This window comes from Amphiura filiformis, chromosome 14 (assembly GCF_039555335.1).
Source record: "Amphiura filiformis chromosome 14, Afil_fr2py, whole genome shotgun sequence".
Taxonomy (NCBI): domain Eukaryota; kingdom Metazoa; phylum Echinodermata; class Ophiuroidea; order Amphilepidida; family Amphiuridae; genus Amphiura; species Amphiura filiformis.
Window position 1 is genome coordinate 13,935,570 of NC_092641.1, and position 25,560 is coordinate 13,961,129.

Sequence of the window (25,560 nt, forward strand, 5' to 3'; positions counted from 1 at the left end):
ATAATGCTATCTACTGAAGATAACACAATCAGTCCAATGATGCTATCTACTGAAGATAACATAACACAATCAGTCCAATGCTATCTACTGATGATAACACAATCAGTCCAATGATGCTATCTACTGAAGATATCATAATACAATCAGTCCGATAATGCTATCTACTGAAGTTAATACACTCAGTCCAATGATGCTATCTACTGAAGATAACAAAACACAATCAGTCTGATAATGCTATCTACTGAAGATAACACAATCAGTCCAATGATGCTATCTACTGAAGTTAATACACTCAGTCCAATGATGCTATCTACTGAAGATAACATAACACAATCAGTCCGATAATGCTATCTACTGAAGATAACACAATCAATCCAATGATGCTATCTACTGAAGATAACATAAAACAATCAGTCTGATAATGCTATCTACTGATGATAACACAATCAATCCAATGATGCTATCTACTGAAGATAACATAACACAATCAGTCCGATAATGCTATCTACTGAAGATATCATAATACAATCAGTCCGAAAATGCTATCTACTGAAGATAACATAACACAATCAGTCCGATAATGCTATCTACTGAAGATATCATAATACAATCAGTCCGATAATGCTATCTACTGAAGATAACACAATCAATCCAATAATGCTATCTACTGAAGATATCATAATATAATCAGTCCGATAATTCTATCTAATGAAGATAACAATCAGTCCAATGATGCTATCTACTGAAGTGAAGATAACATAATTAGGTGATATTATGCTACATGCAGAATATAACATAATCAGTGACTATGTGCTATCTACTGAAGATTGAATCAATGATAAGCTACCTAATTAATAAAGAATGATCAGTGATACACATAACACATACTGCAGGTGACATTATGCTATCTGCAGGTAAAAAATTTAATCACAAGGCAGTTATTCATGGTACATGTGCATACCAATTACAGAAAAACTGAAAGCATACACGTACTCACCTATAATTTGCAAAAAAAGTTAAATTTCGACTGACAACCCGTCTCAAGGCAGTTGGCTTCAGAACTCGTTTTTTCTTGCTGTTATCCCACATTTCTCGTACAAGTTTGGCAAATTCTGTACAGAAATTAATAGCAAAAACAGTGGGGTTAGGAAAAGTCAACCATTTGCATAACATATGAGCGAATACCAGTACCATTTTCGGTTAACCTTTCAATATGTGTTTAATTTTTAAATTATATCAAAATGTGTTTAATTTTTTAAAATTATATTTTAAAATTATTTTTAAAGATATCACGGGGTGTCTTAAAAGACACCCCAAGATATCTTTGGAGCAGAAATGAGCTATGTGGCCTGCAGAGTGATCTAATCTGCAATTTTCCAAGAAATCTCTCTGCGGTTTTTTTTAGCTGTCTTCATCTGACCTTGAACTTGTAGGAAATGTAAGCTTTTAAGTGCTGAGTAGCTTGCAAGTGAAGAAAATGATGTTTATCTTTTATACAGTCAGTCAAACACATTTACAGGATTACATGTATTATATTTCTGACAAGAAAGGAGAAGCATATACGAAGAGCTTTGTTGTAAAACCCCTTACATCCACTTGAGCAATTTTCAGAAATCATCAAACTAGAATTACGCAGTTCGTAATTAAGGTGGCCCCCACACAAAGGTAGCCAGACAAACAAACAGGCAACCATGTGGATGATAACAAAGGCCCCACATGTGTGGGGGAAAACAGGCAATCATCTGGATAGGCCCCACATATGTGTGGGGGCCAAAAAAGTACTGGAGTTTTACCAACAAAAGCAGTTTTTGGCGGGATGCTTGGGTAGAATGAGCATCCCACCATAAACTGCTTTTGTTGAAAACCCCCTTATATCAGTGATTTTTTGATGATTTGTTGATGTATTCTCAAAATTGCTCAAGTGGATGTAAGGGGTTTTGCAACAAAGCTCTTTGTATGTTGGCACATGATTATTTAACATTTTCCAATTTTATTTCACAATTAAATTAAGATCATATTGTTATAAACCAGTTAACTCTCTACTACGGGAGCACGGTGGCCGAGCGGAACGGGCTCCGACTCATAATCGGAAGGTTGCAGGTTCGAGCCCCAGCGACGCCATTGTGTTGTGCCCTTGAGTAAGGTACTTTATCTCGATTACTCCTCTCCACCCAGGTATATAAATGGGTACCGGCATTCTTTAAGGGGCGGCGATCTTTTGTGCGTAATTATAGATGGCCAGGGGATTCACTCTATCATTATAAAAGAATATTTGAAGAAATCAAAGTGCCCCAGAAATAAAAATTGTAGTGTAATTCACGGCAGACACAATTTTATTTAATGACAAAACTGAATTTTTGTAATCGATCAAAAACCAAACGTTTTATACCAATTTTGAATTTAGCCTGAATCCGTAAATATGGCACCTCTCGCCCTTTTTTAGGTCAAGGCTGTTTTGACCATTATGCAGCGAACCATTGTTGAAGCTATTTCACATACATGTTCAAAACACTCTAGAGAAAGAATGTGGCTATATACTGCTGAAATATCTTTTGTTGATTTCGAATGATACTGTCACGTCGTAAATTTTAAGGTCAAATTCCTAAAATCAAAACAAAACATTGTGACGCAGATATTCCCCAACTTATGCAATTTCATCATCGTATCAGTGTCTTTATTATTTGTTTGAGGCCTTTTCCAAACGTTCGTGCTATTTATGCATAAAACTCCCAATCTATCTTTACGAAATGCATAATTTTTATGTAAATAAAAGGCTAAAGATAGCATTAAGAGATTTATCTTTTATTATTACACTCTTCTGTTCATCTGCCTCTGTGGCCGAGCGGTAAAGAACGGGACTGATAACCAATGAGGCATTGAATCGTTGGTTCGAGCCCCATCAAAGCCTGTGGAAACTTGTTTTTTTCTTCAAAATTCATGATCGCATTCCGAAATGAGTAACTTGTCGATAAATCGTGTATCGTATCCTTAATGCTGGGAAGGAAATAGACTCGCTGTGGAGGAGGTGTAGCGACCCGGGGGGGGTACTCAAGTTTGGTTTTGGTAGGGACGTGCCGCTGAGATTTTGGAAGTAAACCCATAAATATACCAATTTTTCAAGAAATTTGGACCCATTTACCAAAAGTCAAAATTTTCGGCCGAATTTACCCAAAATTGTCTTAGTTTTTACAAATTTTCCCAAAATTTTGGGAAAATTTTGGCTAGATTAAGGAAAAATTGGGCTGTTTTCCGAAAAAATTGAGAAAATTTTGAAAAAAGGACCCATTCATATACCAAAATAGGCTTTGAAAAAAGTCATTTCTGAGAATATTATAAGTTAGGCTAATTAGTAGACCATACTTCCATACTAATCACACACTAATTTAACCAATTTTACTCTCAATTAAATTATATTCAAGTTAATTAGCTAATATTGTGTTTGTTTTTTTCTTTTGGTTCGTTTTCCCTAGTCTTTCTTGACTTTATTACGTCTAAATTTAATTGGGTTCTTGTACAATAAAAAAAAATCTAACTTACACTCACAAATGACGTACATATTGACCTTTGAAACTATAACTATAGTTGGACTGTTTACGGTTACATTCCCTTAATTTTAAATAAAATGCATGCAAAAAAGACTTTTACACTTAACATTTAAAAAGTAAAAAAAAAGCGATTGTGATTTTTGTCTGAGTTGATCGTGCCAAAAATGTAACTTTTCTTGGAAACAAAAATTATTTTTATCATTAAAAAAAAATGCACTGGTGCTTTGCGCTATGCGCTAAGTCTCATTTTAAAAGCTATGCGCACGGGGTCCTGAGACAAACCTTTTTTTTGGCCTAAAAAAAGTTTGAAAATGGCGTTTATCAGCTTTTGCAACCTCTTTATCTGTTTATTGTCAAAAAGTATAATTCCAAAAATGGTCAGGAATTAATTGTTTTGATTATATCCATACCAGCAGTCAAGTTAGCTCAATTGATAAGGCATTCGACTATGGTGCGAGAGGTTGCGGGTTCGAACCCTGGTGCTGCCTAGTACACTCACATGGAAAAATTGAGTTGAGTTGAAATTCCCCTGGACAGGGAACTTCTAATTGTCTTGTTGTAACCTGTACGAAACTTGGGGAGCTGATCCTGGTTGCGAAGGTTATTTGTGGATTGTCTAGGGTGTGCGCTCTTGAGCTGCAAAGTTCCTGAGTGGTTGTTAAATGGTTTATGGAATGATGTGGGGCTGTAGTGGTCAGCGACAACCTGTAAAGTGTGCTGAGGCTTGTGGATCAACATTGTGCCTGTCCGTAGCGCACTATAAATCACTGCGCTTTTTTAAAGCTATGTTTTTACTTACCTTTGATCATGTCTCCTCCAGCTAATGAGTTGGGATTGATATCGTTGTGAGAGTTGAGCACCATGAATTCACGGAATTTAACAGTGTGACTTAGGCACTGATAGATTGTATTCTGGTAACACTGTAATGTAAAATTTGAAGAGAATTTAATAATAATTTAATCCAATATTTGTTCAGACCAGTCACCAGTGGTGTAACCATGCAGAGGGGGTTGGTTGTCCCCAGAAATATATTTAATTTCAGGTATATCCAGGAGAGACAAAATTAAATTTTTGTGCTAAATCAGCCATTTCTTAAGGTATGCTCCTTCGTGTCCCCTCTAATCAGTGACTGCGCCAATGCTATATGCCTGGCTTAGATCAGGGACTGTATTTGCCGTAGAAGCGACATAATAATCGGATTAACTACCTTAGCAAAAGACGAATACAATTTTTGAATAGGTTGCCCTGCACTATAACATGCATGCGGTACTTCTGCATTCGAACCATAGATGTCAAAGAAATGCTGGTCACTCACACTTGTAAAATAAGTATCTTTGAAAAGAGTGGTATTGTATTCAATCTATGATTGCAGACATACACAGGTGATGAGTGCAACCTGCTTGTTATAAGGGTGATCATTTCAAAAATGTTATTCATTGCTATGGTAGTTAATATGTCACTTCTATGGCGAATATGAAGAGATTGGAAATGGTTTTGATGGTTAAATTGTAATTGGATTATTACCATTGTGATTCATGATGCTGTCTTTACCATTGTGATTCATGAAGTGTATGCACTTAAATGTTTTGTGTGTGTGCAACTGTGCATAGGATCATCGTCAATCATATATTTTTCATTAAAGTTTCATATTATAAAATGTATATAAGAGGTGGTATCAAAAAGTTTTTGAAATCACCCAGAAGTGAAGGAGTTATATCAATGTAATTTTGCCAGAGTATCACTGGTCCTTATGTACATTATGGTGCAAAAATGGTCTCATAAGTATGCGTACTTTCTTAACAGTGGCGCTAAATGTAAGTAACATGCCTCGGTAACCACATAACCAGCAAGAAGGAGAAAACTGAAGCACGTAAGACGTAAGTAACAGACGTCCACCTCTTGGCTCATCTGTGAGGGACATGTGCCCAGTTTGGAAATTCCTTTTCCAAAAAGCAACAGTGACATATCAATCATCACCATAGATTTTCTGGGCACTGCAACCCTTCATAAGCAGGATCTTAGATCACGCTGCATGCCTCAATTTTCTAGCAGGTTATGCACGGTAACCGGGCCAGCAGGTTATTGACATCTAGCACCACCTGTAAAGAATATAAACTTATGGGTCCATTTTTGAACCATAATGTACATAAGGACCAGTGATTACACCGACAAAATTTCATTGATATAGCTCGTTCACTTCTGGGTGATTTCAAAAACTTATTGATACCCCCTCGTACAGTGTGTTTGTTGTGCATTCAGAAGTGAATTTGGGTAAAAGGTTTGCGCCTAGAGCTAAAATTGTATAGGCGCAATATAAATCGATGTATGTATATGTATGTAAAAGGTGGATTTTACGACTCGTAACAACTCAAAATTAGTGCAAAAATACAAGAGCACAACCACATTACAAATCACATTTTTCCAACTTGTTTTTCTCGAAATGCACTTTACAGTTTTCCTTTATGGTCATTTTCACAGTAAAGGGTGTAACTTTTGATTTTTAGGGTCAAAATTTCAAACCACTTAAGGGATCTAAAATGAGCGTTTATTGCGTTTCGACAGTATTTTTTGTGGGACATGAGAGCACCTCAGACCTATCGAATTATATTCTGAATACGAAGCATGTCTTTCTGATATCAAATAATTTTCATTTTTTGAAAATCACAATATAAATTTTATGACAAATTATAAAAATTTGATATTTTTGAATTTTTGATATATAACAGTCCTCGAAGTAAATTATATAAATCTAATGATATATTCTTAAAGTGTATGTAGCAGGAAGGAAAAGCCGACGGTCAATTGAAAATTTTGACCTTTCATATTGAAGATATGGGTTTTTTTCCAAAAAGACCTAATTTTTTTTGGTGTTTTGGGAAAAAAATCCATATACGAAAGTTCAAAATTTTCAATTGATCGTCGGCTTTTCAACCCACCTACATACACTTTAAGTATAAATCATCAGATTTATAAAGTTTACTTCGAGTACTGTTAAATATCAAAAATATCAATTTTAATGATTTGCCATAAAATGTGTATTACATGTACATTGCGAATTTCATAAAATCAAAATTATTTGATATCAGAAGGACATTCTTCAGTATTCAGAATGCAATTCGATATGTCTGATGTGCTCTAATGTCCCAAAATAAATACTGTCCAAACGTTCATACCCCATCCCTTAAATATGTTTCTGTTTACTGTAATTATGCATAGAAGCAACTTAAATAATAATAATAATAACTTAAATAAAATAATGTTTCAAGGCTTAAACCTTTTGATTTCTAATAAAAAAATTGACATTTCCATAACATTTTGGTTAAAATCTAAGAAAAAATGTATTTTACATAACCTCAGAAAATTATGGCATGAAAGCTGGAATACATGTGAAATCCCATTCCAAAGTAAGTCAACAGATATAAGTTAAATATTATACCATGTTTTGCTATGTTTGTAATTGCAGTTTTGAAAATTTTTAACATCAAGTGTCATTTACAATGGAAATTTCCAAACCTTAAACATATTTTTTAAGTTTTAATTGGGTTCCTAAAATAATTTGAATGTCTAACTTCATGTACAAATACTACTTGATGAAAGGAACCTCCCATCAAAGTTTCACAGAAATTGGAGTTATTTTTTAGAATTGGCAATTCAAGCGATTTGTGTTTCGGAGGCTTCAGTTAACAACACAGGTGATCATAAAAGTAAAATATTTGGCTAACTACTACAAGCTGACATAAAAAATAGGTAAAAAATATCACAATTACCAATTTTCATGCTTTGCTTCTAAGTATTGAATTTCAGTTGTGACAAAAATTTAATTATCACAGCAAGGCCTTTTTGTTTGTTTCGGAGGCTTCATGTTAACAATTATTAAACATTGCAGAAGTAGTTTTTTTGAAAACAACAGTGTTGGGATCATCTAAGCTGTTATTTTCTTGTGTGTATTGAATCAATGATTCTATGCGGCAGATATTGTAGATTTATCACATGTTAATTTTTTTCACCCATTTGTTAAGTATGGTGTTTTTTGCATGTGAAGCCTCGAAACAGGCTTTTTGGGTATCAGTATATTTTTAAACATTAACCATAATGTCAATTTTTTTTTTTTTTTATGACATTCTGCACATATCAAGTAATAATTACAATGCAGATATCAGTATGAAACACACCAATTTAGATATGCATAGATGATAATTAATCTTATTGTTGTTTCGGAGGCTTCATTTGTTTCGGAGGCTTCAATTTTTAACGGAAAGTTTGTACTGGGTCCCATTTTCAAACGGTGATATATATCTCCACGATTTAAAAACATGTGACTTGAGGATCTACTTTGCTACATTTTGATAAATAGATTGGATGAGCTCTTTTATTTATATTTGCACAAGCTTGCTGAACAGTTTGTTTGGAGGCTTCAAAAAGTTAACGGAAAAACGGCTCTTTGAAGTCAAGATTTTATAAAAATTTTAAAAGCTTGCAAATCGACTAATTTTTGTTACCCATTTCAAGTTAAGATAACAACTGTTATGAATCAAGAAGAAGTGAAGAAATAACCAAGAAGTATGAACCAAAGCTACACCCACAAAGTTTGTTAACGGAAAATGAAGCCTCCGAAGCGACAAATATCAAGTCCGGTTCTCAAAAATACAGGGCTGTTCACAATTAAATCTAATGTGGCAGTGTTTACTGAACATATGACTGTACTTTCAGGATAAGAAAAATTATCCATGAAATAACTGAAGAAAACACAGGGTTTTACAAAAATGTTACTGTTTTTATAGTTTTTCAAAATGGCAATATTAAGTACATTTAAGCCTGCTAAAACTGAACGCAGTAACTTTTAAAGCTGATTATGCTACCCAAGGTAGCTGCTAACTAGATGACTTATGTGGCCAAAAATCATGGAATTCTGTGGCTTTATTAGAACACTACGGATTAAAATGTTTAAAATCCAAAGTTACACCCTTTACCGTGAAAATGACCATGATATGTCACTATGTGTAAAATTAAATCAACCATGTGCAAAATGAAATTTATATTAAGCTATTAAATATAGCTTCAAATGGTAAAAATAATTCAATGACCCTCACATGGTAATGTAACTTGAAAAAAAAGAGGAAGACACTTTCTTTTGCCAAAGTATGTGACATACACAGTTATACCAGTAAACCAATCTATGAGTATGACAAAAGACAGTGACATAAATCTCTTTGAATGTAAGACTTTTTTTTTTAAATAGAAAATTTAACCTCATCTATGAAAAAAGAAAGTAAATTAGAAGCGATGCAATAAAATATACATCCTTTTACCAAATAAGAGTCAATCTATTATTAATGCTCCCAAATTGAATCATTGCTTCTATTTGAGTAAACAAGGAGTAATTTAATTACCTAGATCGCTTGACATGAATGATTGAACTTGATGAGAGCTATACATATATGAATGTTACCCATGAAGACCATAATTTCAAACTATATTGTTACATGTGTATCCATGGAAGTACTTACAGTGCATCCTAAATGTATTCAGTCTCTTTGCCTACTTTATAAATTGTTGATGAAAATCAGCTTTTGCAATCTCAATTGAAGTCATTATATACCAAAGTTGATATGAATGGACAATTAATATAGTTTGCATAGGGGTGATCGATGGCAGTATTATTTTCATTTGATTATTATCAAATTTAATTTCAACTAGGTTCTATCATTTCAGTACAAATCAGGTTCATCTATATTTATATATTTTCAAGAATTTAAGACAATTCTTTTACTGGCCCATTCCATGTCAACTCCAGGGATGTGCACCGTAGCACCTCTTCAATTTTTTTTTTTTGGTTTTTCTGTGTGGTGGTAGATATTGATGAGAAAGTAAAATCCTGAAAATTTGTATCCTGGGTACTTTTTGGAGAATTCCATCAGAAAACTGTATCAAAAGGAACCCTTTGGGGGTCAGGAACTCAAAAGCAAAATAATTTAAGGTCATACTCATTTCGTTTTCCGTGGCATCAATTTGAAATTTAGGGGTCAGCGTAAAAAATGTGTATATACTTAGCCTTGAAAGCTGACGTTTGGAGGTCCATAAATGTATAAAGGAACCCTTTAAAACTGTGAAAAGTATGTATCCTGGGGTACTTTTTGGTGTAGAATTCAAATCTGCTATCAGAAAACTTGTAACTCCTTTACTTTAAAAGATATAGGGCCCTCAAAATGCAACCGTCCAACCAGGACCAACTTTGGGGTCAGAACTCCAAAAGTAAAAAATAATTTTAGCGTCAATTTTTTGGCCAGTCAGAGCCCTTTGGTAGGACATTACTCTTATCCAATATTGAGCATATTAGAATACATTTAGCTGAGATATTACATGGAATTTCAAAAAATCAAAATTATTTGATATCAGAAGGACATTCTTCGTATTGAAAACCAATGTCAGACAATTTGCCCCACCATCAACTTCAGGTATGTTTTGCATGGGTAATATCTCAGATAAATGTATTCTAATATGCTCAATATTGATAAGAGTAATGTCCTACCAAAGGGCTCTGACTGGCAAAAAAATTGACGCTAAAATTATTTTTACTTTTGGAGTTCTGACCCCCCAAAGTTGGTCCTGGTTGGACGAAGTTGCATTTTGAGGGCCCTATATCTTTTAAAGTAAAGGAGTTACAAGTTTTCTGATAGCAGATTTGAATTCTACACCAAAAAGTACCCCAGGATACATACTTTTCAGTTTTAAAGGGTTCCTTTATACATTTATGGACCTCCAAACATCGTCTTTCGCTTTGCGACACATTTCTTACGCTGACCCCCCTAAATTTCAAATTGATGCCACGGGAAAACGAAATGGAGTATGAAGCTCAAATTTTCAGGATTTTACTTTCTCATCAATATCTACCACCACACAGAAAAAGAAAAAAATTGAAGAGGTGCTGCGGTGCACATCCCTGGAGTTGACATGCCGTCGTTTTATCTTTTCAGTTTCTGTTTCCGTATCCGTAATAGTTTTTGTAAGTCATTGTTATTCTGAAGTGGTAGTCTCCCAGGTATGACCAATCTTTTATTCTAGCCTTTTGTTAGTTACTGAAAATTTGAAGCTCGTGAATTTCAGTTTTCGTTTTGGTAAGTTATATTGATTTTTTACATAAAACCTTGAGATGTGCGGTTGGGTGCCAATCTAGACAAAAGAAGAGTCTAAATTTTACGGTCCTAAATTAGCGCGGTAAATTGTACGGCTTCAATTGACTTGTGTTTAGGTATATGCACTTACGCCTAAACGTAAGTGGATCGTAAAAAAAGTCTTGCATTGAAATATATACTGACCATGTTGCCAAGTTGTAAGCAATGAGTCTTTCATATTGGCGATGAAACGAAAGCGCCTAAAATAGTCAAATATCTCCCAATGTGGTGCGTACAAGTGGTGATTTGGTAATCATGTTTTATATTGAAATGCAATGCAAAAGAATTTGCATTGGAGCAAAGATAATGTATTCTATTCATGGCAAGCTAATCTGATAATTGGTTGGGCCTATATGCAAGACTCGGGTTTAATTTAAATGTTTATTTTTGCAGAGCTTATTTTCAGTCATGGATCATACTGATAAATTTAGCGAGGGGAGGGAGGAGGAGATACTTAAGTTGAGACTGAACAAGCGAGAGTGGGAGGGGGTGAGGAAGAAAGAGAGGAGAGGGAGACACGGAAAGGCTAGAAAGAGAAAGCTCGAGAGGAGAGAGGAGGGACCGGGGAGGGAGTGGGGAGCCTGATCATGGGGGGGGGGGGGGAAGCCAAATAAGGGGGGTAGACATTGATACGAGGGAAGGGCGACACTGTGGCCCTGCACAAGTGCAAGGGGGGGCGACAGGCTCATAAGCGGACCTTTTGTGATTGAAGGGCTTATTTTCAACGCTTTTACAGAAAAAAGTGGACCTTTTCATTCGGATTTGCATTTTGTCATAATAATGTGAATCAATTTATCACTGTCAAACACGAGAGGGCGCTAGACCATTAAAACAGCGGTCGGACACCGGTGTTCAATACTATTTTATCTCCAGCCTTTATGGGCTTTATTGACACAGGCAATTACCTCTATTGAAATAAGCTGATTGGTACTTCAGAGTTAACAATGAAGTCAGATTACAGTAAACTTACTGAATCCCTTGCGTTTTCGTATCTGAACAATAGAGTTACGGAAACTGAAAAGATAAAAAGACCCATGGAATGGGCCTACTAGTATTTTGTTCCAAACATGCAATTTATAAACCATGCAGTTTATACAAGCTTATTTGTGAGCATATTTTTATCTTCAACACAAAAACACCTATTAGTTATCTTGCAATGGTATTTTTTCTTCTAAATTTATCAATCAAGCACTGCATGCATGATATTTAAGAGCCAGTCTCCCTTATTATGTACATGAATAAGGGGGGTTGTGATACAAAAAAATAGAATTGTCCCTAAAAAATAATTTTGGTACATATTAGCACCAACAACTCACATGTAAAATATGAGCGTGCACAGCGCCCTCGTTCAGCTTAAAAAAATTCTTGAAATTTCAGCCTCTCTGAGCCTTACTTGCAAATGGTAAACTTTGGAGGTGCATAACATTGTGCGCCATCATCATCCCAACCTGCATTTTGCATTTTTTAAAGTACCAAATGGTTACATTACAAAAACCAAGAAAAAATTGGGATCTTGATGGCGACAAAATCAGCAAATCCAATGATTTGATGAAAAGCGCCCTCGTGCAAACTTCAAAGCATCATAACGGGCTGCGCCATCAAGATCCCAAGTCCGAACAAGTTTGAAATTAAAGACCTCCATGGCAAGTTTCATTTTTCAGCAAAAAATATTTGGGATTTCGTTGGCGCACCGAGTTAACAGAGGTCAAAGGTCAAAATTTCCTATTTTCGCACATATTTGCACGCCTGTATTATTGCGCGCCAATGTCACCTGACTCTCCGCATAGCATTTCATCAAAGAAGAGGTAATTCTCTGCAAGAACTGAAAAAATTAGCTTGGGATCTCTTGATCTTCATATTTTTCTGATTTTTTGAAAATGGACTTAGCCTCATTTTGGAGGTCAATTTGACCTCTTTTTCCCACTCGCTGCACAATGTGGGATTTTTACTGCATCACAAAAATATGCGCCAACAAGATCCCAATTTTATTAGTCATCGTCTAGCTTCTTTGGCGACCAGTAGATAAAACACAAGCAACAGCTAATTGGGATCATGTGGGCGCACTAATATAAAAGAGGTCAAAGGTCAAGCTTTGTGCCAAAGTGATGCATATTTGCCTATGTGCAGCTCGAAAGTGGAACTTTGACCCGCAATAAAAATGTGCGCCAACATGATCCCATCTTACTTTTTGGATGATTGGATAAAGGGGCTTATGTATAACTGATAACAAGTAAAAAAAAAGTGGGATCATGTGGGCGCACTAATTCAATAGAGGTCAAAGTTCATACTTTGTGCCAAATTGGCATTATTTTGCCTATGTGCAGCACAAAAGTGGAACTTTGACCCGCAATAAAAATGTGCGCCAACAAGATCCCATCTTACTTTTTGGATGATTGGATAAAGGGGCTTATGTATAACTAATAACAAGTAAAAAAAAAAGTGGGATCATGTGGGCGCACTAATTCAATAGAGGTCAAAGTTCATACTTTGTGCCGATTTTTTTTTCAATGGGGATCACCAGACATGTCTCATAGAAACTTGTGTGAGTGCATTTCAGATGATGCTGATTCCATCTTGGTAGTTGGTGAGAGTAAAAAAAAAATTTTGTCAAAATACTTCGTCATATTTTGCAAAATTTGAGTGAAAGGTTGCTGAATTCGGCAACTTTAGGCTAAAAATTGGTTAATTTTGTATGAAGTATGAACTTTGACCTCTATTGAATTAGTGCGCCCACATGATCCCACTTTTTTTTTACTTGTTATCAGTTATACTTAAGCCCCTTTATCCAATCATCCAAAAAGTAAGATGGGATCTTGTTGGCGCACATTTTTATTGCGGGTCAAAGTTCTACTTTTGTGCTGCACATAGGCAAAGTAATGCCAATTCGCACACCACCACATTGGGTTCGTATATTTTAATGCACTCGGTGTTTCTACCGTCCCGACTCAAACGATTCTAGAAGTTTTTCTCACAAGCCCCGCCTACTTTCCCTGCCTTCTCGGCAACCCGGAAGTAACTTTTTCCATTGGTTTGTGTGGTGCAAAATGAGGAAAATACCAATATTTGGCAACGAATTACAGGAATTCCAGTCATAGATCTCGACTGAAAATGGATACATTAGGTAAGTAACACTTTCATTTATGTCATATCAAAAATTGTAGGAGATCTATGACCAGTTTGGTAGATAATCGAGTTGAAATGTGGGCATGTTTTTGGCATGGTCTAGGTGGGAATAACAGGTTCGTACATGTAAACTCAATGGGAATCTCTTACGACTAGGCTAAAATACAACAATATTTTGTAAATTTTCCTCGTAAAGAAAAGATCGGTCAAGGAAACCTATATGAATATGTTGTCAATACTTCACTTGACCCAAATATATGATTTATTTTTGTAATGAGAGAATCGCACATGGAATTTTAGAGGGATTTTGATAGCAGTTCCCGCACCGTAGAAAAGCTGCTCTGTCATGAGCCGGAAATTCCATCATGAGCCTAGATCCTGATTTGTTTTGCCAATTGAAGCTTCTAATGTTGGCTGAATGTTTTTGATGATATCATGAAAGTCAATCTGTGACAAGATGTAATTTTGCTACGGAAAGTGCTATGACAAAACGATTTTCAGTTTTGGCTTTCTTTATAATCAAGGAGTTTAATTTCATATAAAATGATGCAGTGTTTGATGGCAAAATTTGACTGAATTCACCTTTCAGGGGATGTAATTTTCTTCGACAGGGGGTCATGAATATGTCGGTGACTGAAGTCAATTTTTTATGACCCCCCTCCATCGCTGATCGCGGGCTAAAATTTTTACGACCCCTATCGTGGGTCAAAAATTTTAGGACCCCCTCTGTCAAAATTTTAGAGCGGAGTACACGTAAAGCGTTAAAATTTTTGACCATAAGCGTAAAGAAGGCGCACAGAGAGCGCAAAAATCTTGCATTGTATAAAGATTGTGTGCACATTTTGTTCAAAAAAAGTGTAAGAAAAGTTACACCAGTTGCCAGCCCTTAATAATTCTATAACCCCCCTATTTTGATTGCTACAAAATTTATAGCCCCCCTATTTTTGGTCTGAAAATTCTACGACCCCCCCCCCAGTATATTCATGACCCCCCTTCTGAAGAAAATGATAGCCCCTTATACCTATAAGGGGCTCAGCTGTGCAATAATTATGAGCCCTGGAAGGAGGGTAAAATTGGGGGGCAAGCAAGCGATCCGAGGGGGGGGCAAGCAATTTTGGCACACATTCATGGGGTGCCTTTTAAATAAAATGCTCTAAAAGGCTTAGGAAAACAGTATGGAAACGCTGAAATATGCAAATTTTCATGCTCGCTGTGCTCATAACATATCTAGACCTTTTAAGGTTTGCAAATTGGGATCCCAAAAATTTGGCATGTGTTGGGGGCAAAGATTTTTGGCAGGCCAAAAGAGGGAGGAAAGCGATTATTTTGCAGGCTGAGAGGGGGGCAAGCTATTTTTGGTGGGTCGTTCGGACATTTTATTACCCCGATAATTATTGCACAGCCCCTAATATGGCACATAAATGAACCCTGTGGTGTGCAACCGATGGTGGAGGGGGATTGGGGCACCAGTGGCAAAACTACACTTTCATTGCAATCAAGGAACAGCTAGCTGGGGTAAATCTGCCACCACCGCCAAGGGGGGGGGCTGGGGAATACAGATGCATGTGCTCATTTGGGGAAGTGGGTGGGCAAGGATTTCAAACCAAGCCGCTGTAACAGCCCCTGCGGGGGATTGTGCCACTGTCCCAGCTTTACCCTGACAAATTTTCTAAAATCCTCTTTTTTCTTTTTTCAGGCCTACTAAAAGGTCAGAGCTACACTGTACAAGTAACAACCAACTGCCAGACACCATTAACCAATGCCACTGTGAGCCATTTCATGTCACATTTTGCAGCGGAGGCAGATGGAAGTCATGGAACAAATGAAATATTAAAAAGGACTGAAATAATGACCGGATTCAGAAACGCACTTCAATCTCACTAATTGAAGAACAATACTTGTGTTGAAAGTCGGGACTCATAAATTAGGTGTAACAGAATGTGTGAAAATTTATTAAGATCTATTAGAAATATTCAATCCAATAGATTAGAATTCAATCTAATTCAATTTTAATATATGGGATTAAAATTGCTTAGATTGATTTTTAACCCCTTAGTTTAAAATCAAATTAGATGTATTCAAATTAGATTTTTAAATCCATCCAAATGTTTTTTAGATTAAAAATCAAATAAGATTGAATTCTAGATTGAATATTTCTAATAGATTAGATCCAATTTTGGATTTGTCCCAGATCACAATCACTTAGAGGGAATATGCTGAATTGTATTATAAAAATAAAGACTGCACAAAAAGTAACGTAGCTGTTATAAACATGCCTGTAGCGTTTGAACTAATAATTGTGTTCACAATATTTCAACATAGAAAGAAGGATGATTTATTTACGCGCATTTTGATACCCCATTAGTCCAATCTCGTTCAATAATAACAACACAGCAGTGTTTTTAAAGAAAAATACCGAATTGAAAGTTGCGGTTATTTGTATTGATATGAAGTCATTGATTGAAACCATTGATTGCTGCAAATGGCAACTTTTAAATTTGTGGTTTTTCTTTAAAAGCACTATGTACTGTGTTATCAGTATTGAACGACATTTCACAAATGGGGTATCAAAATGAGCGTAAATAAATCATCCTTCTTTCTATGTAGAAATATTGTGGAAACGATTACTAGTTCTGAACTTATAGGCATATTTCAGCTGTGTTACTTTTTGTGCAGACTTTTTATTGGATATCTTCCATCACACAATAGAGGATACATGTAGTAAAAAAATCCCCATCATTTATTATCTATTAAGTAGGTGTGTTCAACTGTTTTGGTTTGTTGGACTTCCTTCTTCATACTTTTTAATGAAAAAATAGTGCTTTTATTTTTTCACTTCCTTACAGATCTCAAAATAAATTAAAACAATGATCAAAGCTACATATTCACCATGCATTTTTGTTTATTTCATGAACTCTTGTCTTTCTAATAATTATGTACCAGAGAAATAGGTGTAAAAATACATTTAGTAATGAAGTATGAGATAATGAGTGCAAAAAGACCATTTATTTAGTCTATTGGCAGCCACTAGTCTTTTGAGAAGGCTTTTGTTCAGACCTTCATTTGGGGGGACCCTTTGTCAAGGCCATTTGGCACCACTCGTCAAGAGGAATGAAGAACACCTTGAAGTTAACAAAGATCAGTGGCAAAAAGGCAAAAACTGAAAAACTGCAGGCAATGGCCCTGACTGAAATTCGAGTCCAGCTTGTGTGTTAATATGGTGCCTTCACAAAAGACTACATTGTAGCATTGACTGACATCGGCTAGTCTTTCCTGAAGGCTTTGGGTGTGAATGCATTGATGCACAGTCACAGCTTTCATGAAAGAAACAGTGTCTGCCAATAATAAACTATGAACACTTACACTCCTTTAAAAGCATTTATAAGTCAAGGGTTTACATGTAGGACCTTCTTTTATTTTAGTTTTACATGTTAAGGGTTTACATGTAGGGTCTTCTTTTATTTATTTAATAAATAACAGACATTAACGAGGCCTTATCTGCAATAGCTGCCAAGTGTCATATTTTAGATAAATTATCAAAATGTCTATGGGGCAGCTATTGCAGTTAGGCCTTCTGGTCCTAAACCTTTGATTAGTGGACTGGATACTCATCATATTTACGGGGATGAAGGTAAACCAGTAGCAGCTACTAAACAATTTGGTCTACAATTACTCTATCCTGCATCCGCTAATCCTAAGGTGCGCTAGTCATAAATGTCACTAGTCCAAGAAAAAATGGTCGCTAGTCCTAATGGCTGCAGATTTTCCATTGCTAAGGTCTTGTAAACCTTATTTATTTTTGGACTTGTGAACCATTTCCTATTTTTTCGGACTAGCGATCCGTATTTTTGGACTAGGGAACCTTGGCTATACATTGGTTCCCCTCAAGTTCAGTAGTGACGAGGTGCATATTTTGGTGGGCGCCCGATTGAATCGTGTGCGATAGTTAATTGTGTAGCAAAAAAGGGTGGTTCGTGTGGCGCAGCCATGAAAAGACATTGACGTCACTGCTGAATTTGAGGCAAACCAAAGAAAAGTGCCTAGAACATTTCCAATAATTCCATGCAACTTTTACAGCCTGTAAGGAACTATGCATTACGATTACATCACATGATGTCAGAGTCATTTGTTGAGGTCCTTATTATTTTAATAATTGGAGCAAACATTTACTAGTTAGTTTATGCACCACATAAATTACTATGCAAGTATTTAAGTTCTCATCAAATGTTCACCCTCCAGAAAAGATTTTCTTCAAAAAATTTAATTGTTGACATAATGTTGGGAAAGTTTTCAATGCATGCAGTGATAGCCCTACTACGGCCTTTTGACTGTGGTGGTCCAAAACCATGCTATATCGTAAAACCTGGCTATATCCAGAGAACTGCTAAACCCAGACTGCTAATTCCCCTTTTGGGTGGAGCGGTTAGTGGGTTTTAGCAGTTCTCGGATATAGTGTGTTTAAAAAAGCCCTATAGTACGGCTAGCGAAAGTGATGCGACAGATAACAGATGCCAGCTGTTGACTTCCAAACCATCATCCTCTTTGTCTTTCACGAAACCAGTATCCTCAGTAGTACTGCTGCACCTGGAAATTGGAATAAAATAAAATAATAGCCAATGATTAATTATTACACATTATTATCAGGATTATGGTATCTAGGCTGTTTGTGTGCCTTAGGGGGGTACTACACCCCTGCCCAATTTTGTGCCTATTTGTGCCTTTTTCTCTAAAATTATAGGGCATTGGGGACAAGTAAGATATGTATATTATAGGGGCAAGGACTACAACTACTGCACTGGAAATTTTATATCAGCACAGACAACAGTTGTGGAGTTACAGTCAAAAATGAGGGAAAACCAATATTTGATCAAAAAATCAATAACTACTTGCTTTGAGTTGCTGAATTTTCAGTACAGTAGTTGGGAGTCCTTGCCCTATACATATCTTACTTGTCACCAATGTGCTATAATTTTTATGAAAAATGCAAAAAATAAGCACAAAATTGGCCAGGGTGTAGTACTCCTTAAAGCCTTAATGTACTATCTTTTTAAATTTTTAGATTTTCCTTCCAAAATGATAAATTATTGTAGCAGAGTCATGATATGCTATTTCAATAGGTGTGAGGTCAAAGGTCATAAAGTCAAAAGTAGTCACTTGCAATCATTTTGCAATTTTAATTTTTTTTTTATGAACTGTGAGAGCGGAGACAGATTTAAAGCACTAATCTGTAATTTACTAAGTCTACTAGTCGTGCATAGTTTCATGGGCATAGCCATCTTTTTTAGTAAGGAGGGCAAAATAAAACTTAGGTGGTACACAAAAAACTCTGCATTACAAAAAAAGTTGCATCATACAATTATACATAGAGAGGTTGTATGTCTTTGAGCTTCTAAAAAAGGCTTAATTGGGACGTAGCACGCAAAAATTTCGTATTTTACACTATTTTCGGTCATGATCAGGTTAATTTCGGTAGAAATGGGTTCCTTGTCCCTTTTCTTTTGCCCTTCTGATTTTCTCTTTTATTTTTTGTCAGAGGGGCACTTTCATTTCATATATACCTGTCGTGCCTGAGAATTAAATATAGGAACACATAGGAATAAGGTATTGGCATTTTGTGTGGTGTGCTGCACCCCTTGGCTACAACTTTGTAAATGAAATTACTTACATCCTCCTCAATAAGGAAAGCTGTGCTGTTCGGTTGCAGGTGCTTTGCTTCAGCGTGTGTTTATAGTTCAGATTTTTGGAAGATATGCCTTGCAGAATGGACCTTTCGTGTGCCAGTTTCTGGAAAGACAATACAGTATGACATTGTAATTAAAGCCATTGTAACATTTGCTAAGGGAAAGCCCTGAATATTTTTCAAAATTCTGTTTTTACACGATTGCTTTGTAAACATATAGTAGGCCTACATACTCTGCAAAAATCAAGACTTTATGTTTGCTCACTTGCTGTGGGTTGGGATTGAGACTGAAGATGAAGTCAAAATCATATTTTCCTATAGACGAATCAAATTTCACGCATTCCTGCACCTTAATAGCAGCCATAGCCGCGACGGGGACCAAACTATCTCACCTAAAATGTGAAATGATGCGCCCTTGAAGGATATTTTAAACTGCATTCTACCACCCGTGTTACACACAGACAAAAGAATGATGACAGTTTACAACACAAAAGAATCTCACATCAAATTTTAAGCGGGTTTAATCCACCCAATTGGGCACTCACAACACCTGTTTGGTGCATGCAGGGACCCTAATAAGGCCAAATAAAAAAATAAACATGTTTCACGCCCCTCCCGCTTCCTTTTTGAGGTTTCTTCAAATATATTTTTATTTTTTGAAATTCGGTTATAACTTTTCAAAATATATGTCTAGGAAGTTAGGATGCTTTCTATAGCCTTGTTAAGATACAAGAAACACGTTAAGGTTTTGTGATCATTTGAGGGGGTGTAACTCTCCTCCTTTTTCCAGGCATTATTGTATACGCTAAAACACTGAGCTCTAAGTATGGCTATTTACACCAATTTTGTGATAAAAATAGAAAATAAAAAGACCCTCTTCCTCCTTTTTTTTCGAAAACCGGACGTGAAACATGTTTTTTATTTTACTTGGCCTAATGGCCGACCAAATCCTGACCATGACTTGGCTCGTTGGATTCGTCTAGATACTATAGCGAATCCTCACTGCCAGTTAAAATTAATGTTGTGTCGTTTAGTTTTACTTGTGCATTAAAAAAATTAATGAGTTATAAAAAGAAACTCACCTTGCAGAGTCGAGGTACAAACAACACACCCAACATACTCAGCCAGGAGAACGGTATACACATACACGACATACACTGTATTGCAATGATCATGAATGTACAGTCATGACAGTGCATGAACAACAGATCTGTGTGATGCAGTGGTGAATGGGACAAATCTCGTCATGTTTTCGTGTAGTCCGAGGTGCTCTGACGATAACACTCCGATCGCCAGGCAATCTACGTACGCGTAGTAGGCCAGTGGGACAACGAAAACGCTACGTGAACGAGCTAGTTTTCGTGGTATATTCGATGTCCGTGGCCTTAAACTGTCCTTATCCATCATGTCATTTGCTTCTCTAAATATTCAGTGAATTGAATACTAATATTACTATTGCAAACTAGTCCAAGCACGTCGCTAAAATGAGGCAAATAATTCGATTTTCGCAACTGGATACTTCTGTCAGTGTTATGACTGTCATAAAAACAGCTGATCGAGGTCAGAGGTGAAATCTGTCAATCAAACTACTTTCGCGCATGCGCAAATGGCACACCTGAACTTAGGGAAATATTTTGCCGAAGGCATTGAGGTGGTGTGGCCAATTCGGCACAAAGTATGAACTTTGACCTCTATTGAATTAGTGCGCCCACATGATCCCACTTTTCTTTTCGTTGTTATCAGTTATACGTAAGCCCCTTTATCCAATCATCCAAAAAGTAAGATGGGATCTTGTTGGCGCACATTTTTATTGCAGGTCAAAGTTACACTTTCGTGCTGCACATAGGCAAATATGCATCACTTTGGCACAAAGCGTGACCTTTGACCTCTTTTATATTAGTGCGCCCACATGATCCCAATTAGCTGTTGCTTGTTTTTTGTCTACTGGTCGCTAAAGAAGCTAGACGTGAAAAATAAAATTGGGATCTTGTTGGCGCATCTTTTTGTGATGCAGTAAAAAGCCCACATTGTGCAGCGAGTGGGAAAAAGAGGTCAAATTGACCTCCAAAATGAGGCTAAGTCCATTTTCAAAAAATCGGAAAAATATGAAGATCAAGAGATCCCAAGCTAATTTTTTCACTTCTTGCAGAGAATTACCTCTTCTTTGATGAAATCCTATTCGGAGAGTCAGGTGACGTTGGCGCGCAATAATACAGGCGTGCAAATATGTGCGAAAATAGGAAATTTTGACCTTTGACCTCTGTTAACTCGGTGCGCCAACGAAATCCCAAAAATTTTTTGCTGAAAAATGAAACTTGCCATGGAGGTCTTTAATTTCAAACTTGTTCGGACTTGGGATCTTGATGGCGCAGCCCGTTATGATGCTTTGAAGTTTGCACGAGGGCGCTTTTCATCAAATCATTGGATTTGCTGATTTTGTGCGCCATCAAGATCCCAATTTTTTTTCTTGGTTTTTGTAATGTAACCATTTGGTACTTTAAAAAATGCAAAATGCAGGTTGGGATGATGATGGCGCACAATGTTATGCACCTCCAAAGTTTACCATTTGCAAGTAAGGCTCAGAGAGGCTGAAATTTCAAGAATTTTTTCAAGCTGAATGAGGGCGCTGTGCACGCTCATATTTTACATGTGAGTTGTTGGTGCTAATATGTATCAAAATTATTTTTTAGAGACAATTCTGTTTTTTTTTTTTTTCGCAAATCCGTACATAATAAGGGAGATTGGCTCTTAACATACAATATGTGACATGGATCTTTCATTGATTTATTGCTACATTCATTGAAAAATACATGCATAAGGCATGAAAATACATTTCAATGAAAAAAAAGGAAAATTCTGAAAAAAAAGGAAAATGTGCATAAAAATGACAAAAATACTTTCTTTTAAAAAAGAAAAATTCTCATGCCTGATATACAATGAAGTTCAAATGTTAAAATGCCTTTAACTAGAATTCTTTTGGTTGCGTTCTTGATGCTTGGCTACAATGCAATGCCCCCACCTTGACACACATCATTTAAGGAGCAATTTCACTTGGAGCTGGGGGGAATTCAAAATACAAAAAATTGCAATAAAAAAAAAAAATAAAAGTAAAAAATAAATGTATGCAAATAACCTAACAAATTAGCATATTTTGTGATGAAAACCAAGTGGAATTTGAAGATCGCCAATTGCCACCCCTCCACAAATCACACATTATATGCCTTACCAATTCCAAGAAATTACAGTTGCATCCTCGCAATAACAGATGGACAGAAAACCAGGAGGTGGAGACATAAAAATGACTGACAGCTTCAACTAAACAATACAATTTTTCTTGGGATGGGAAATTCTGAAACAAATCATGTAAACTCCAGGGGATCTATTTAAATTTCAATTGCATTGAATTGATAAAAAATGAAAGTGTTCATCTCTTTCTTTGATCAATGCATGAATTTTGAAAATTTCATGGGATTATGTTAAATTTATTTTAGATTGCAAGATTAGATCTTAGAGGGCTTACTGAAAAATACAGCACTAATTTTTTGGAATTAAACAAATATTATCTTGTTATTATAAATTGCCAAATGAAGCATAGCTAAATCCTAATCCTTTAGTTCTAACTGGCAATACTAAAAGTCAAATTCTAATACTACATGTAGGATAATTTTAGTCATAAAATTCTTAGACCCCGGTCACACATGCATGTTTTTACCAAGTAAAGATGGTCGGACCATGATACGGGTAGTGTGTGACCGTACGGAACCATGGTCAGACTATAGTCAGACCATCTTTCCCCAACTATGCTAATTAGCATAGTTAGTGCCCAAGTTACTATGGTCGGACCATAGTTAGTACAAAAAAACACCTGTGTGACCACAATGCATCATCCGATCATGCATTTTAGCAATACTTTTGAATGGCAGTGTAATTAGCATACATTATTGTATGACTATGAGTAATCATTATCCAACTACAGTACACTGCAGTGTGACCATACGTTGTTTAGTTAACTATAGTTTGACCATGGTAAATAAAACGATGGTCGGATGACGCAATTATGTACGTGTGACCGGGGTCTTAGACTTGGCTTAATTCTAATTGATGTGTTTTCCAAAAGTTTACATTAATGCACAAGTTGAAATTAGTCTTTGTACAAGTCTTTGGGCTTCATTGTCATAACATGTTAAAAACATGTTTTTGGCCCTTATTTCCAAAAATTGACCAAAATATAAAAAAAAACAAATAAAGATGATCATCGTCCAAGATGGTCGAAACTGTCAGGTCAGTAAATAACTTTTGGTTTTGACAAGATGAAATGTATATTATAAGAACCAAATAAAGGATTAGGATTTAGCTGTGTTTGATTTGGAAAAACAGGATCATAATTTTTTTTTATTTTCAAAAAAATTAGTTCTGTATTTTTCTGGAATAGGTAGTAGCAGAAACTCCTATCTGCAATAGCTGCCCTATAGATATATTTGACAAGCCCTGTATTCTACATTGTACACCTGGCATTAAACACTCAATATTGACTGGCATCACAAAATGATCAGCAATCGGTGACATCCCGCTATCTCTAAGGTCCGCTATCTCTAAGGTTCGCTATCTCGAAGGTTCACTATCACTAACGTGTAAAGTCTATGGAGATCAGAATCCCGCTATCTCTAATAGAGAAAAGGGTTCGCTATACCTAAAAAAAGGTCCGCTACTTCTAAGGTTCGATATCACTAATTTAGAATAAGGTTCGCTAGTTCTAAGGTTCGATATCACTAATTATAAATAAGGTTCGCTATCACTAATTTAAAATAAGCTTCGCTATCACTAATTTTGAATAAGGTCCGCTATCACTAATTTATTGAAGGTTCGCTATCTCTAAGGTTCGTTATCACTAATTTCAATAAAGGTCCGCTATAGATTCGCTATAGCGGACCTATCTATTAGTGATAATAAAAAAAAAATCAAATATACCTAAGGTTCGCTATCACTAATCTTGTTTCAGGTTCGCTATCCCTAATTAATTAAGGTTCGCTATCTCTAAGGTTCGTTATCACTAATTTCGATTAAGGTTCGCTATACCTAAGGTTCGTTATCACTAATCTTAAATATGGTCCGCTATCTCTAATTTCAAATAAGGTCCGCTATCTCTAATTGTAAATAAGGACCGCTATAGCGAACCTTATTTAAAATTAGAGATAACGAACCTTATTTAAAATTAGAGATAGCGAACCTTATTTGAAATTAGTGATAGCGAACCTTAGAGATAGCGAACCTTAGAGATAGCGAACCTTAGAGATAGCGGACCTTATTTAAAATTAGAGACAGCGAACCTTAGGGATACCGGGATTGTTAAAATTAGAGATAGCGGACCTTATTTTAAATTAGTGATAGCGAACCTTAGAGATAGCGAACCTTCAATAAATTAGTGATAACGGACCTTATTTAAAATTAGAGATAGCGAACCTTATTTAAAATTAGTGATATCGAACCTTAGAAATACCGAACCTTTTTCAAAATTAGTGATATCGAACCTTAGGTATAGCGAACCTTTTTCGTAATTAGTGATAACGAACCTTAGAGATAGCGAACCTTAGAGACAGCGAACCTTAGAGATAGCGAACCGTAACCCAGCAATCATACATAGTGAGCGAGGCCAACTTGATCTAACAGTTCATGTTTGTTTCATTAAATGTTGCAAATAACTCACTTGTCAGGGAAAACAGTGACATGATTGACGGGAATTATATTAATAAACATTCACTTGTGTAATAAATTGCCACACACAGTAGAGCCAGGGATATAATAAAGCTGAGGGCCCAAACATTTGTACCTATTTTTACCACTGTGCATCCTTCCCCAGTCAAGCTGACGTACTTAGCTTATACTGCAGTCATAATGCTTGTGCACAGGTGAGCCCTTACCAAATAAATGTCAACAAAATGTCATGTTACAGTAGCTTAATGGCCCAAAAATTGTACACTATATTATCATATAACTAAAAATATTTTTGAAAAAAATCACTATTTAAATTGAATTTATAACT

At 36.0% G+C, this 25,560-nt stretch overlaps 1 protein-coding gene and 1 long non-coding RNA gene across 4 annotated transcripts in view; both read right to left on the reverse strand.

Moving 5' to 3' along the window:
• The window catches only part of LOC140169753 (ubiquitin carboxyl-terminal hydrolase 2-like), a 58,646-nt gene that overhangs the window by 12,426 nt on the left and 20,660 nt on the right, over positions 1 to 25,560 (reverse strand). For 2 of the 3 annotated variants that reach the window (XM_072193059.1, XM_072193058.1), the window contains 2 exons: positions 4,345 to 4,465; positions 998 to 1,112 (listed from right to left, as the gene is read on the reverse strand). In XM_072193059.1, coding sequence (XP_072049160.1) covers positions 998 to 1,112; positions 4,345 to 4,465 — 236 coding nt within the window. Of the gene's footprint in view, positions 1 to 997; positions 1,115 to 4,344; positions 4,466 to 25,560 lie in introns of those variants that run through there. The other variant, XM_072193060.1, reaches the window with a different exon arrangement.
• LOC140169752 (uncharacterized) lies at positions 18,310 to 21,078 on the reverse strand. Its single transcript, XR_011861394.1, has 3 exons — positions 20,603 to 21,078; positions 19,506 to 19,624; positions 18,310 to 18,424 (listed from the first exon to the last, which is right to left on the reverse strand). It is a non-coding gene; the product is annotated as an uncharacterized lncRNA (long non-coding RNA).